Source organism: Camelus ferus, chromosome 5, assembly GCF_009834535.1.
Source record: "Camelus ferus isolate YT-003-E chromosome 5, BCGSAC_Cfer_1.0, whole genome shotgun sequence".
Lineage (NCBI taxonomy): Eukaryota > Metazoa > Chordata > Mammalia > Artiodactyla > Camelidae > Camelus > Camelus ferus.
In genome coordinates, this window is record NC_045700.1 from 60936796 (window position 1) to 60953234 (window position 16439).

The 16439-nt window shown below is 34.0% G+C and overlaps 1 protein-coding gene across 6 annotated transcripts in view; it reads right to left on the reverse strand.

Annotated features, from left to right (window-relative positions):
* SPAG16 (sperm associated antigen 16) overlaps positions 1 to 16439 on the reverse strand; it is a 779129-nt gene that overhangs the window by 206298 nt on the left and 556392 nt on the right. For all 6 annotated transcript variants that reach the window (XM_032479927.1, XM_032479929.1, XM_032479930.1 and 3 more), the window contains one exon: positions 6886 to 7012. In XM_032479927.1, coding sequence (XP_032335818.1) covers positions 6886 to 7012 — 127 coding nt within the window. The remainder of the gene's footprint in view (positions 1 to 6885; positions 7013 to 16439) is intronic.

Consider the following 16439-nt stretch of genomic DNA (forward strand, 5'->3'; position numbering starts at 1 on the left):
AATTGCAAAAGAGGAGTCTCACAGTTTGTGCAATGGTGGTGTTATTAGGCTAAGCATACACTCTTTTAAACATAGTATCTGAATGAAAGGAACAATTTATTTATAAATCTTGTATTTTAAAAAAGTCAGTAACTTTCACTTATATTAAACTTTCATAATTTACATAACTCAAATGGATTTCAGTTCTCAGAATTTATGATCCATTATTAGGACGACAGTCTAAATACTTAAAAATGAACCAATCAGAATGGACAATAGACCAATCAGAACAGGTTCATGGTCATAACACTTCGTAAACTACAAATATTATTTCTGAATTAATATACCTTTGGTCAATACACCTTTAGTTAAAAGTTTTCAAGGTGTCCTGACTATCATTAGCATGTTATTTTTCATACTCGCTGTCAGGTGAATAAACATGTTTCCAAAACAGGGACTAGCATGACTAAAACCAAGCAGAAAAGATAGTTTTTTTTTTTTATTTTCACAGTTAAAGTATAAAACCATCCCTATGAATCCCCAGAATTTTTTCTTTACAATTTCCTAGAGCTACAGATTAAATGAATTAATTCAGGCTCTCACAGAACTGTGCAAATGTATATGTTTATTAATACACGTATGTAATTAAAGCTCTCAACACTCTTTGAAATGGGGAAAATGGAACCAAACTCATAGTTTTGTGATGATTAAAAGAAAAAGCACCTTGTCCAGTTCCTAGAGCACAGTATACTTCACTGCAGGTATTAATCACAGACTTGGGTCTCCAGGGGAGACAAATAATCTGATTTCCTTCAGCTCCTCCAGTTCCTTTCTCCAGGAGCAGAAAAGACCATATTCTACTCAAAAACAAAATGGATTTGCATACAAACAGGGAATGAAATAATGGGACTATAAATAATTGAGTAGAGTCATCTGGTTTCCCTTGTGCTCTTATATTTTATCCTTTCTCCTTGCAGCTCTTTCCCAGGAAACTGATGTGGTAGAATGGATTTGCTCTTAGGAGGAGCAACATAGGTTGGCTCTGCCTTATGCCTTAGAGACGTAAGAGGTTAGCTTGCTTTCTTCCTTTCTTATTTCAGTTTCTAATCAGGTGAGGGCTTAAATAAGTGGAAGAAAGGGGGCCTTGCAGGCACTCGCGTATTCTAGCCCATATAACTCTGATAGGAATGTATCTTGAGGTGTGGGGTTGGAGTTCCAGAGCCCATGAGGAACATACAGGTACTTAGGATCCCGCCTTGTACGTAAATACACATCAAAAACCTGGCAGATAACACTAGGGAGATCTTCTTTGCCTTTTTTTTTTTCTTCTTCCAGATATAACTAATTGACAAATAGTGACAAGATTCTGTGTCTTAATCAGTTTTGAGTCAAACATTGCCAAGTGGTCATTAATTCGACAATTTCAATACTCATAGCAAATAAATTACTTCTCCTAACAGATGTCATGTATCAATATGAAGTTGAATACTACTATTACAATGAGAGGCAGAATAATATAAAGTCTAAATTCTAGTCTCTGGAATTAGACTGTCTGGCTTTGAATTGTGACTCCACATTTGATCAGCAAGGTGTCCTTGGGATTGTTGTTCACGTCTTTATTGTTCTAATTTCCTCATCTGTAAAAAGGGGGCCGACGGTAACAATCTCATTAAATTGTAGTAAAGAATAAACAGGTTTTCATATGAGCCAACTCAGACGGTTTAAGGACATTAGCGAAGGGACTAGATCCAGAGGTCTGGGCTCATGTTGCCTCACTACTGAGGTAAGAGCCTTCTGAATATCCTCCCTTGGTGAATTTTTCTGTAAGAGCCAGATAGTAAATATGTTGGGCTTTGCAGGCCACATGGTTTCTGTTGTGAATACTCGACTCTTGCTGTAGTGTGAAAGCAGCCTTAGACAATATGTAAATTAATGGGCTGTCTGTGTACTATTAAAATTGTATATAAATACAGGTCAAGCTGGCCTGTGGGAAGTAGTCTGCCAATCTCTGCTCTATCTCAATTTTCCTGAATTGTAAGGTTTTACCAACCTGGTTGGTGGGAGCATAAACTATTCTTAGGCTCCTGTGAGCTCTGGAGATTTTTCTATTTAACTCTCCAGGTAGATTTTCCCCTAGCTTTAGGTTATTGAAGGTGGGAGGGAATCTTCTGCAAATCTCCAGAGCTCACTCTCTGTGCTGCTCTCTCCTGCCTTGTATTCTGCCTACAAACTCTCTAGCTTCCTTGGCTTTCCCAGACTTCCCACTCCATCTCTTCAACTCTGGGAAATCGCCAGGTTTCCCCTAGGTTCCTGTCCATCTCTGAGTTGCATGACCTGGACCACCTAGAAGTTTTCTCCAGACAGGATTCTGGGGTAGCTATAGAGCGCATCTTTGTACTTCCCCTCTCTCAGTACTTCTTCCACTGCCCAGTATTCAATGTTTGAAAACCACTGTTTCATTATTTTTTTCTGTTTTTTTCAGTTGTTTCAGGTGTTAGGGTAAATCTGGCCCCTGTTACTCCATCTTGGCTGGAAGTGGAAGTCACAATAGGTCTTTAATATTTCACATACAAGGAAACTGAGGCTCAGAAATGTTTAGAAATTTCACCCAGATCATTCAACTACTTAGGAGTGGAGACAAAACCCAAAACCAGGGCTTCTAACTTCTAAGTGAGCGCTTACTCTATTACACTACACTGCTTCCCACAGACGGAATTAACTGCAATCTCTTTTTTAAATACAAAACAATGAACTGCAGCCTATACAAACAGAAACAAATAAATCAAGTTTGAACCAAGGATTTGGGGGTTATCTTATGATTTTTGAAAAATTCTGGAGGGGTCTAATACTTTTCATATTTTACAATGGGGTCATTATTTTTTTCTTCCCTTTTAGCATTTCTCTTGTGGTTCTGCTTGTCAGGGATATTTAGGATTACCTCCAAATGGTGGGAAACTTTGCCTATTTTGATGATCTAATACTGATACGCTTTCTACTAGAAAGTCCCCATCTGGCTCAAACTTCAGCTCCTACAATCTCTAGGGATGTGACTTCTTGACAAATGTACTGGAATTACCTTTTACAAAAGAGTGAAAAATATTGCTAACCTACATAAACACGATGAAATGAGAGATGTGGAAAAGTGTATGTATAAATTCTCACAATTCATTTCCATTACTTTCACTACATTTAACATTTTCTGAAATAGTAATACATTTTTGAATGGCAAAACATATGGCATTTGAGTATGCCAAGTGAGAGGTATTTAGATAGTGTATATTTGTAAAAACGTGCAGCATTATATTACCAGGAGGCTCTCTGTTTAATGAGAAAGGAACACTTATCCTTTTACAAATACACGAGTTATAAATACATACTAATATATGTATGTTTCTATAAACAGACAATCTGTGTTTGTTGCAAGCCAAGTATTTGCAAATAAAACATTATGTAAATAATACTATGCCACAAGCAACTCCTCTTTTAAATGTGTGTGAAGCTGATTTCTCTCAGAGAAAGAAAAGCTAAAATCTAGATGGTGATTCATACATCTTTAAATCTTTCGATTTTAATTATATATGCATATACAATACTATATACAACTTTACTTGTTAGTTAACCATTTAAATTATTTTTAATATTACATGAAAATGAGACTGTATTAGGATTTCCTCTTTACAGAATATACATTAACCCTTTGCCACACATTAGAAGACAGTAAGACAATTATCTCCCCCATTATTTCTATGAGTAAACTTACTTCAAGAAGATTAAATAATTTGCTTAAAGTCTAAAAGGTTGGGAAGAGGTAAGGGTATGAATTACAGTCTATATTCTTTTTCTGCACCACAGGTTTTCAAATATTTTTATCAAAGATACATTTTTTAAATGATACACTATAAGAAGTATCAGTTTTAAAACAGATAAAGTACTATTTCATTAGTACTTAATTTACTTTTATAAATTTAAAAAGAAAATATTTCTTTATGAGGTTAATAAGTAATGAGGAAATTTTAATATACATAAAATCTGAAATCAAATGTTATGGCCCACAGTTTCAGTCTTTAATGACCTTGACTCCGATTTATTTCTATACTGTGTTGGATTTGCAGAGACAAGAAATCCCTTATTTATAAAGATAAGCCACTGTACATGAAACAGCTCTTTGTAAGCAGCACACCTTATAATTTTAAGATGCCCTTCAATTAAACTAATTCAGAGACAAGCAATATGATGAGAAAATTTTTGTTTCTATGCTGATTATTTAGAATATCTAAAAATGACTCATATTCCTTATATTAAATTTCTCAGAAAGAATAGTATCAACACTTGCACATATATTATATGATATTATATGTGTATTATCAATGTTTCCTCAGGTCCAAGGGCACAGCTGAGACAGCAGACAAGATCCTGCCTCACATCAGTTAACTTGTGACAAAACATGTTCGAGGTGGTCAACAATTTGATTTTTGTCACAGAATTTTGACCTGGAAACATGATTTGGTAAAACTCAACTACTGTGAACCCTGAAGAAATGTTAATAACATCAATATATCCTTGCTTTTTTCAGACAGTTGTTGTATCATATATGCTTGTATTGGCTGGCCGCTGGGAACAAATAAACGTTAAGTCAAATGAATGTATATTTTGAGCTTTTTACTTCAGATTTGATTTTATCGTCATGGTCCAAATATTTTCATGATATGTTTTTATACTTTTCTTTTCAATCATCTTTTCCTGAATAAATGCAGATGAGAAGAGATCTGTATGTCCCTGTCCCTATTTCGATTTTGTTTTGCTCTTGATTTTTCTTTACTCTCTTGCGATGAACATAATTTCTGGTATTTTATTTGTGATTTTCATCTCTCTGTTCAGATTTTCATTAGACCTCATGTTTGCTCTCTCTAGTTCTTTCAATTTTTGATATAATTTCAAACTTTTTAAAGGACGAGTCGCTGAAGACCTCTCAACAGAAGCACAAATTTCTCATTATTCAATGAGAAAAAGACTTATGACATTAATTTCTCAAGCACATAGAATTAAAATTAATTATAGTATGTTCCTTGAAGAAATGGTCAAAGGGATGGGAAGGTCAGGTTGCAATTATATTCCTTCGAACTGATGACATGTTTTCATTAACAGGGTCTCTGACTTACACTCTTTGTCTTTTATGTTTCTCATTGTTTCACCCTTGATTCTGATAGTTTTTTTTTTAATATTAGTGTATTATCAAGTATATAGCAGTCATGGGGAGAAACAAATAAGCTTATTACACCAGGGACTTTAAGATGATATTGACTTGTGTGACAGTAAAATAGAAACTGACATTTATTTAAAATAAAGCTTGCCTCCTGAGTATGCATAGGAAAGAAATTTGGGGCTGGATAACAAGGATAGTAAAAAACAGTGGCAACATACTTAATAATAATGACAGTAAAATATATATCTAGTATTAGTTGTACAGCATTTCAAAACACCCTTTAACTTCAACTATGAGAAAGTACAGCCAAAAGTTTTGAAATTTCAGAGTTCGAAACTCAAGGACATGAACACTTGGATGCTACCTCAAGATAATAAAAAGGATCTTACAGATGTAAAAATATTTATGAAAACCAAGTTAAAGCTCCTTCAGAACTGTGATGCCAATGCATATTCTATATATCAAAAAAGTATAAACTGAAATATTAATGAGACTTCACATTATAGAATGAAATTCTCATAATTAGGATCTTTTATTCTGTATAGTGTTTTCTGTTCGAATTCTGGTAGACTGTAAATGCCTTACTGTCAAGAACATTAATAAAAATAATTAAAAGAGGTAATTGTTATGAGTATGGTTTATATACCAATCTGCAACGGGAACACAACTTAAAGTTTGTTGAGAAGACAAACTTACTGCATTCTATGTTTCAGATATGTGATGACAATATCATGAAACCAGTTCCATGAAACACAACTACTTTATGGCTCTAGAATTGCTCCTAGAATACTTACACTTTCTGGATAATTTTTAAATAGAACACTATTATTTTCTTTATATTTATTCTATCTTTTTTTCTTTTTCTAAAATCACCATCTCTACCACTTTGAGCCACTGAAAATAAATACCAAAGATTTTTTAAACTGTCAAAACTGAAAGTTTAAAACATGTATCACAATAGCAAAGATACGTCATACAATAACAGATATATCTTATTTAGCATAAGCTATTATTAAAGACAAAGATGTAACTGTAATTTTAACCTTTGAAACGGACAAATGGAAACATTGTGTGATTGTTATCAGTTGCTACACTATTTATCAACAGCAAGGATAAAATATTTCATCTCATTGATAACGTTTATATTACTGTAAAAAAAAGCTAAATACAAATAATAATATTACAACTATTACCAATTAAAATAATTGTTGGACATAATTGCAATAAGATGAATATATATTTAAATTAATGGTAAAATTGATAGAATATGAGATATTATTAAATTATTATAGACTAAAATATTACATTAAAATGTTTTAGTTTACCTTCACCAAACTTGTGCTTCCCTATGTTTAGCTATTTTATCTTAAAAAAGCTCAATTTACTTACGTTGGATGGTGATTCTAAGGGATGCAGACTCCAAATTTTGTGTTGCACTGCTAAGAACTTGAGTAATCTATATTAGCACACACTTACCTCCTCTATTATTTCTTCCTTTACATATGTGATAAATGTAATGCCTTCATCATATATACATATATAATATGATAAATATAACAATATAATATATTCTAGTATAATATTAAGAACAGAAATTTACAATGGAGGAACACCAAAAAACTAAAGTGGAAATATAAAATACTTGGAGACCATATATTAAAGTTGTTACCTTGGTTAAAAATGTTAAACAAAAGAGATCCTACCTGATGAATTAAAGTTCACCTCGTTGCCAGGACTTGGACCTACATCAATGGACACAATTGGTGAGAGCTTCCGAAAATCCCACAGTTTTGTAACTCCACAGGCATCGCAGGACGCTATCACGTGCCCCTTCACAGTATTAAAAAAAGAGAAATGTATATTCATACATATATACATATTACATATCTACAAACATATACAGTAACTCAGACAAAAAAATACGTTACAATTTTATTAAATCTGAAGAATATGCTCCTCTAAACTGAAAGTATTCATTATACCCTTATCTTGGGCATAAAAATGTTATAAAATGACAATTGAAATATATAAAATTTCACACCAATTTTGGAAGATAATTTTTCAGGAAATCATTTTAATGATTTTAACTATAGAGAAGATATAATAAAACAGAAACATACATACCCATGTAATTTGTCTATACGTACACATATCACATATATGATATACGTAATCTACACGCAAAAGCTATCTATATATGTGAAAATATTGCACTAAAAGCCTATTTTACTTTAAATGCTTACAGTTATTGTGTTGATAATTAATAACTCAGAATAAAAATAAAAACAGGTAGGAAACGAAATGGATGAGAAAGAAGAGCTTTTGTCACAGCAGGTAGGATCCCTGGGGCCTGATAACATGGATGGCAAGAAAGCAGTGACTACTTTGGTCTGTTAGACAAAATTATTAAAAATATTTGGGGCTATTTTTGTAACATGCAGTGGGATAAGAAAGAAGGTAACTGGCTAAGAGGCATGGAAAACAAAAGGAAGGGTGGATGGATTCAAGTGTTATGGAAACAGGGGCAGACACTTCCCAGCACAGAAGTACCATCCCAAGGGCATCAGTGTGGAGTTCAAGGTCTGCCTATACTCCTCTCAGGAGATACCTATTCAGCATCTACCTCATGTCAGAGACTGGGACACAGAGGCGAGTAAGAGAGGGTTCTGCTGTTCAGAAACTCATAATCTACATTCATTCTCATCATTCTGTCACTTAATTCTGTGTCCACTGACCAAGTGAATATGAGTACTGGCTACACCAGGTCCACATATAACGTTTATGGTAAATCATTACAGTCTCCAATTCGACACACAGTTTCCCTTTCAGATCCAGCTTAATTTTCTCTAATGCCTAGTCAAAAATCATCCTCTCATTATCTTCTTCCTAAGTATTCTAAAATGTTACACAGTAACTTGATTATTATACAATTTCCCCTCATCATTTTGAACCAGCTCACACAAATTTTTTTTCTCATTTACTCCTTGATTTTCAACCTTCCTGTAAATAAAATGTGCATGTTGTATTACAATCCAAGTAAACTTTTTGTTTTTTCCCTAAACATACCCGTAAAGCAACAAATGCCAGTTTTAAAGTTCTGTAACTGCTGTCACTGGTAAAGCAACATAATAACCTTGTACCCAATCTAATAAGTGGGATATTTAATCTCTTTTATTACTTAAAAAGAATGTAGAAAACTTGGAATGGTTTCAAATATACAAACATGTGTTGTAAGAATTGTGAAGAATCTGTAAATTTAATTTTTAGAAAAGAACAGTTCTCAGGACTCTAGGGAGTATTAAGATTAAAAATTGTAAAGAACTCTTAGAAATTATAAAGAACTTTCTAGATATAAGAGCTTTCAAACTTCTTTGAAAAGTCATAGAACATAATTTTTTTTCAACTTTGAGAATAAGTTTTAATCAGAATTTAATTTGGAGGCACTTCTTATCAAAGGCAGGTATATAGACTTCATGTAATTTTTTTTTTTTGGTCTAGATTCTATGAAATAGAGACAATCTTAAATGTGCTTCACACCACTGAATATTAAAACTTGAGGAAATATACTATGACACTGAATCGCCAGGTGCTGGGGCAATCGTCCAACTGAAGATGTTCTTTTCTACAGAAGAAATTAAAAGGTAGAAAGAGATCATTAAGATATGGTGGAAATTCATAGAGAAAACAAAATTAAACAAAACTCTTAAAATACTAAAAAGACAGATCCACAAAATCAAAAGCTGACCTTTGAAAAGAATATGCAGATAGATGAATTGAAAGATTTGTGAAAAAGAGACAAAAAGAAAATAGTTACCAAAAAAAAAAAAGTGTCCAAGAAAAAAGAAGTCATAATTAAGCAACACTATAAAATGGAAGCAGGACAATTTAAAATATGGTACAGATGACAGAAACCACACCAAAATACTATGAAGGACTTGATGCTAACTGTGAATTCTTCAGCAAATGGAGTTTTCAGAACATAAATTTAAAAATTAACTATATAACTTTGAAAAAACAGCCATAAATATCATAAAAATAAAAAAAAAAATAAGAGAAAAGAAACACCATACCTATTGGAAAACTGCTCTTCAAGTGAGCATTAGACAGAAGGAAAGATTAACAAACACTTGAAAGCCTTCTCATTGACCTTAATAATACAGTTGAATTGAGCAAGTTAAAACATCCACAGTAGTCTCCTATGAAGATTCAGTTGGCTCGACTCTCCAGGCCAAGATCACCCTAGTGGCCAAGTCTGTAATCTTTTAAGAACTGCCTCTTATCCCCATATACTGTACCTAGTCTCCTCACTGAAACTCATCTCCATGGACAGAATAAATGCTTAAGGCATAGGCGTCTTGCTCAAGTAGAAGCAATAAAATATAGCCCCGTATTTTTCAAACCAATGTTGAGAAAGATAAGCTCTTTCCTCTCTGATTAAAATTTGTGAAACATGTATAATTTACTTATGCTACGTCACTTAGTTTTTTGGGTTTTGTTTTTTTTGTTTTTTGTCACTTAGTTCTAATGTCCAGGTTCAGCACAGTAAGGAAATTGATAAGATTAAGACTATTCAGGAAATCTGGTGGCATTTAAGTCTTGGCTCCAGCCAAACCTAAACATCAGATGCCATCAGCCCTGTCTGAAGTTCAGTTTTGTGAGCCAATTAACATCCCCATTTTGCGTAAGCTAGTTTGAGTTTGCATTTTTCACTTAAAATTTTTCCTATTTTTTCCTATCAAATTAGAATCTATTTTTAATGAAAATACTAATATTGATAAGAGTACAAAAAAACAAATAGACTTGCATTCCAGGTGGGAGCATAATTAATAGCTAAAATAACCGTTTTTATTGTCATAAAATATACTCAATACTATTTACAGTATTATTTCATTATGTGTAATAATCTCATTTTATTATGGGGAAAAGAAAGTAAGGCTGAAAGAGGTCATGTGACTTTCCTAAAATTACCTAGGTGGAGTAATTCAGTGTGAGGATTTAAGCATAGGTCTGGTTGACTTCAGGGTCTGAGATTTTAACTGATATATTACATTCTAGTTCTTAACTAATATAGCATAATATATAGCAAGTGTTTAAATATATTGAATATATTTTCCATTAATACATTTAAATAAGCCAATACCTCAGCTCAATAGTTATCACAAAGACGTTCCTCACAATATTATTTATAAGATAGGAGAGTGGAAACATAAGAAAATTAGTTGCTAAATAAATAAGAAAGACAGACACACAGATACACATGTATATCTATACATATAGATATAACTGTAGCATATAGTTACATAACTAAACTATTATTTTAACTATTATAATGGCATTCTCAAAGAGTATTAATACAAGGGAAAGCATATATACATAGTTCAATGAAAGAAACAGCAAATAAAATTGTTTATACTTATACACACACAAAAAAAGCATATGTTGAAAATAAGATTGGTAGGAACTAAATCAGAAGTCGTTATCGTTAAGTGAGAAGATGGGTCATTTTATTTGCTCCCTTTCATATTTTCAAAAGTCAAACTTCACAGAATTAGCATCTATTAATTGTTATAATCAGAAAAAACATTTTTGAATAAATAAAAATGAAATCAAACTGTCATACACAATACCTGTCAAGTGATCTAATTTTTGCTTCCTAAAATTCTACTATGTAAAATGAGCAAGAAAGAGGGGTCGTCAAGCTGAATGGCAGGAACATTAAGCCCTCGAAACATCAGGGCTTTCAATATGTGAGGGCAATGACGTGCAACTTGGTGTTAAGGTATAACTATAATAAAACGTTTAGGCTCATTAGGAGGAAAATTAGTATTTCAAACATTTTTAGTACTGATACATTAGTGTGTCTCTTAGGACAGGCTTGTGCAGTATTAAGCATTTGCTTGTTACACTATTTCCTTAGTATCTTACAGGCACAAATAAAGCAAAGCAATTGTGGAATTAAAATGGAAAGAGAAGGTAAATTTTGGGAATGTTCAAGGAGTGTGAGGCTAAATAAGGATGGAATATAAAGCACCAAAAAGATGCAGGTAAGATTGCTGTTGTCAGCAGTTGTCAGTATGTACTTTTCCCAATGCTACTGTCAATCTGTTAGGTGTCAATAAATTGAATCATCAATCATGCTCCACAGGTATGGGAACTGGACATCTCAAACAATTACTTCACACCTACAGTACACAACAATGCACTACATAACTTGTTCAAAGTGATACATATTTATTATCTTATTTAATCTTTCATCTCTATGGTTAAGTTATACTATCACATTATTCAGGTGAGAAAACTGAGACTGAAAATATTACACAACTTGCTCAAAGACATTTTGTTAGTAGAATGTAGACTCAGGATTCAAATCCAGGTAGTTTGATCTACATGTCCAAGCTCTTAAATTTTAACAAGGGAAAATTTTGCATGCCTTGACCTAGATGCTTTGCAGAATTGGAAGCCCATGAAGTCCCACTTAAGTGCTTAAAGAGCATAATCCATTATGGAGGTAGAACACCTTGAAATAGTTAATAGTACTGTAATAGAATATCAACAAATGTCTATTAGCAAAGAAATTGCTCAAGCAGGTATTTAAATTTACAAGACAGAGGAATAATTTGAAATAGATGAAGACAATGTGTAGAAAGGAACACGTATTTACTGAGCTGTATTATGTCCCTGGCTTGGGGCCATGAACAAAAGATACAGTAGATATAAACTCAAAAGAAACTCAGAGCTAACTGTTGGAGAGAGGAGTAATCAAGCAAGTACAATACAAAGTTAAATGTTAGAAGTAGGTAAAGGGTTGTTTACAGTACAGACTGACCACCTAACCCAAGCCTGTGGGATCAGAGAAGGTTTCTTCTAGGAATTCATCCCTACGATAGGTCCATTAAGTGAATGTGGCTCTCTAGAAATGACAGCATTTTAGATAGGTGAAGATTATGAAGAGATATTAGTGAAGAGAAAGTGGGAGGGCATCGTTAATATTAAAAACCTCACAATGTCAGAGCACAAAGCAGAAATTAATATGTCTCACTAGGGGGGATATGGTGAATTTATGAAGAGGTTAATCATGTATAAAAATCCTGAAGTTTTTAGAGCTCACACTGAGAAATATGAATTTTATATATGATATGAAAAAAGTAATGTGTTTTGAACATAAATATTGATATGTTAAAAAGAATGAAGTCTCAGAAAGTTAAGCAGGTACTAAGTAAAAAATTTGTCCCCAAGACCCTGAAAACCAAGTAAACATGACTTTCCTGTGGTTTTCTAGTTTGCACCATAAGTCTAAGCAAGAGTTTGTCTGAATCCAGGAGAACTTACCTGGACCAGTCAGAAACCTATTACTTCACTCATCAAAGCAATATTGGTTGAGCCCACTAGGTATTAGGCACTGATTTAAGTGATGGATAAACAGAAGTGAGCAAAACAGACAGAAGTCCTGGACTCATGGAACTTGTATACTGCTGAGAATTATACAATAAATTAAACAAATCAGTAAAATAAGTGGTATGTTCAATGTTAATAGGCTTTATGGATAATAAAAAAATCGTAGACAAGGAATATTTAGCAGAAAGAGTATAAAAATGTAAATAGCTTGGTCAAGGAGAATCTCACTAGGAATATGACCTTTGAGTTAAGAGCAAAGGGACAGGTTCTGCTGTAGAAGAAGAGTGATCCAGGAAAAGGGAAGAGTAAGGCCAAAGTCACCCAGGCAGAAGTACTGAAAATAAATGGGCCAGTGTCGCTGGACTTCCAAGTCCTTGATTCTACACAAAATCAGGAGAAAAACAAAAATAAAAACAAAACTGGGCTATGCATTTGAATGGACTTAATAGGACTATATTTGGAGATCAGTTGGAGATGATGACAGTTGTCATTAAGTCTAGATTGCTGGGGGCAGAAAGAAACATTGCCATGATTTCAACAATTTATCTACATACTTATGACTCCCAAATTGACATGTCCAATTCACATCTCTATTTTTGAATTCCAGATCTTTATCTCCACCCCCTACAGAATATTGTTATTTGGATATTCCACAGATAGCACAAGTCAGCATATTCAACGCCAAGTCCATCCTTTCCTCAAACTTGGTTTTCTGCTGTACTTTTCCATTTCAGTAAGAGGCTCCACACTGCAGGCAATCAGCAGAGCATGCTAACCTATCCTGCACCTCTTTCTTCTCCAGTCCTGCTCAGTTGAGATAGGCTTCCAGTCTCCGCAAATTCCTCACTTCAGATCTTCCTCACCTCACACATAGACACATGTAGTGAACTCCCTGCTTTCAATCATGTTATCTTTGCATTTCATTTTCACAACCGTTTCTCAACCAGGGTGATTTTACCTCCCACAGGACATTTGGCAACACTGTCTAGAGACATTTTGATTGTCACAACAGGGGAACCTACCACTGGCATTCAGGTGGTAGACGCCAGGGATATTGATTAACATCTTATGATGCACAGAGCAGCCCCACCCCCACCCCCAGGTAATGAAATTACCTGGTCCCTAATGTCAATAATACCATGGCTGACAAACTAGTGACATGCTATTTTTTTTCTAAAATACAAATTTGAGCCCCTCTTTGACTCAAAGTCCTGCCTCTCGTCTCCCATAACTTCCCCACACATTACTCTGCTTTCTATCCCTCAAATATACATGCCCGCATCCTTTTCTTCTTGCTATTTCCGCTAAGATGCTTATTTACTTTCTTCCTCTGGTAAATATTAGTTATACATAAAACTTGGCTCAAATACTATTTCTTCTTCTAAATTACCGTAGAGAACGTAAGGTATTCTTTCTTTTGCTCCTGAAGAACCATGTAATAAAACTGATACAACTAATTGTAATTTTTTGTACACATGCATATCTTTTCCTTCTAGACCTATATTGTGCAAAGCATGTGGCTGCTGAGTACTTGGAATGTTAACTACTGCAACTGAGAAACTAATTTTCAAATTTTATTTAAATTGAAATTCCCTCACGTAGCTAGTAATTATCATATTGGACATTTTAGATAAAGAACAGTTCCATCATTACAGAAAGTTCTGTTAGACAGTACTGCTGTAATCCTTTTGTTCTCAGCTTGGGGCTTATATTATACACTTAATAAATATTTAAATAAATGAGTTAATAAATCATTTCCATAGCTGAACAGTCAGAGCATAACTTTTTCTAATGGTTGATAGAACTCTCTCAAGAATCATACCTGATATTCCCATTGAGTTTTAATTAGCCATCTTTGGTATTTATAATCTGTTGCATTACATTGATAGTTATCTACTTTATGTAGAGATTTTGATTCTTTAATAATATTCTAGTTCATCAAGGAGCAGGACTAAATGCTTTACTTGCCTGAATCTCCCACAAAACCTAGCATAATGCCTTTCATTTTGCAAATACTAAATGAATTGAAAGGCACAATTCTGGTAGAATTGAGAGTAAATTGACTCAACTTCCTGTCTGCCAGATATAGTGCAAAATTAGTTGATTCGTGGAGGTAAATGGGAGAAGAATGTATAATAAATCTGTGAGAGTCTTTCTACTCAAAGGACAATTTTTGAAATGTTTTATTCAAGGAGAAATGGAAATTCCTAACATGGCATATGAAATTAATGCATTCTGCCCCTGGCAGTAAGCCTTTTCTAAAAGCACTAGAGAAGAATTTTCTGACTCTCATGTGAGTTTACTTCATTTTCAGTGTCATTATTGGCATTATTTCAGATTTTCATGTATGAGGTCTTTGTTGTAGGCCCTTGGTGTTTTCTTCTGATGTGGCTTATCATTCTACAGTAGTCTTTCATGATATATTTACATAGTAACATACTGTAATGTTGATTTGGGCAATAAGAATTTTGGAATATGAAGGAATAAACCAAAGAGACATGAAGTAAAAACTAAAGCTTAGTACTTAATATCTGAAGAGATAACAACGTTAAATTATTTCAGTTTGGCATTGCTATGCACATCAAAGGAAAGATTTCAGTTTTGCTATTGGGTTTGCTAGCAAGTACTCAGTCATAAATGGGTCATTTGTATTTCAGATAGAGCAGATATTGAAAACACACTTGTATTTCCCTGAAAAGCCTTCTAACTGATACATTCAAATTCAATAGCTTTTCTCAGTTTCTAAACAAAACATTAATGATTATTGACATACTTCTGAAAGATAATATAAAGGTTGTTCAAATCAATGTCTCCCACAGATCAGAATAGTGAAGACTTGAGAAATTAAGGGACTGGTCTAATCGTTCACATGAAATCCATGGTCCAGTTAGTACTATACTTCAGGTCTCCTACAAACATCCTGTCAAACTTTATCTTTTGTAGGAGGAAGGACTAACCAAAAATTTTTAAAAGAATGTCATTATCATTATAATCACATAACTTCTGACTAAATCTGTTGACAATTAAAAGCAGATGACAAAAAGAACTCCTTTGTCAGTCACCATGGAGTAACGGGACCAGCTTTATTCTCCTGCCTGAAGTAAGCAAAAAAATGGGCAAGATGCAGAAAGCAATAGTTTGCAAGACACTGTACATCAGACAACAAAGGAAAATAATCACTGAGATATAGGAAACTAACAATGAGAGCCATAGAAGGTTGCTGTGACATGCTGCCATGACAGTTTCTAGCTCTCAGCACAGGGAGATGGAACCAGAAGGGACATGGCTGACTCCCAACACTGAAGGGATGAAGCTGAGAGTCTCAGGAGACAAAGGCAGCTCCAGTTTGCAGAACAGAGTACAGCAGGAGAGAGAGTTGCACAGAGAGAACCCTGGGTATCTACAGAGAAATTTCCTCCAGTATTTAGCTGAGTAATGACTGTCATGTGCATTTGAAGAAACTATCTGCAGGCCTGGAAAAAAAACCACCTGAAATGATTAGAGGAAGCAGGGAAAGGCATTTACACAATGTTGGGAATTGTGTCTATCCCAGCAGCCAAAACAAAAACAAAAACAAACAAACAAAAACTCCTCAAGATTCAGGGGCAACGGGTGGATTAGAACACAAAGGAGTGTCTTGCTTCAGTGATGGGGAAATAGCTCTAGATTGAGAATGGCTCCAGTCCCACCTAACAAATCTGAAGAGCAGACGTGAAAGAACCAAACAGTTTCTAAGCAAATTAACAGAACAAAGCTCAAGAATATTTATAGGAATACAAAAATATCTCAGCACCCAATAAGATGAATTCAATTACTTTATAAGGTTCTTGGTGCTATTGGTCAGAGATTTGCCCATTTTGTT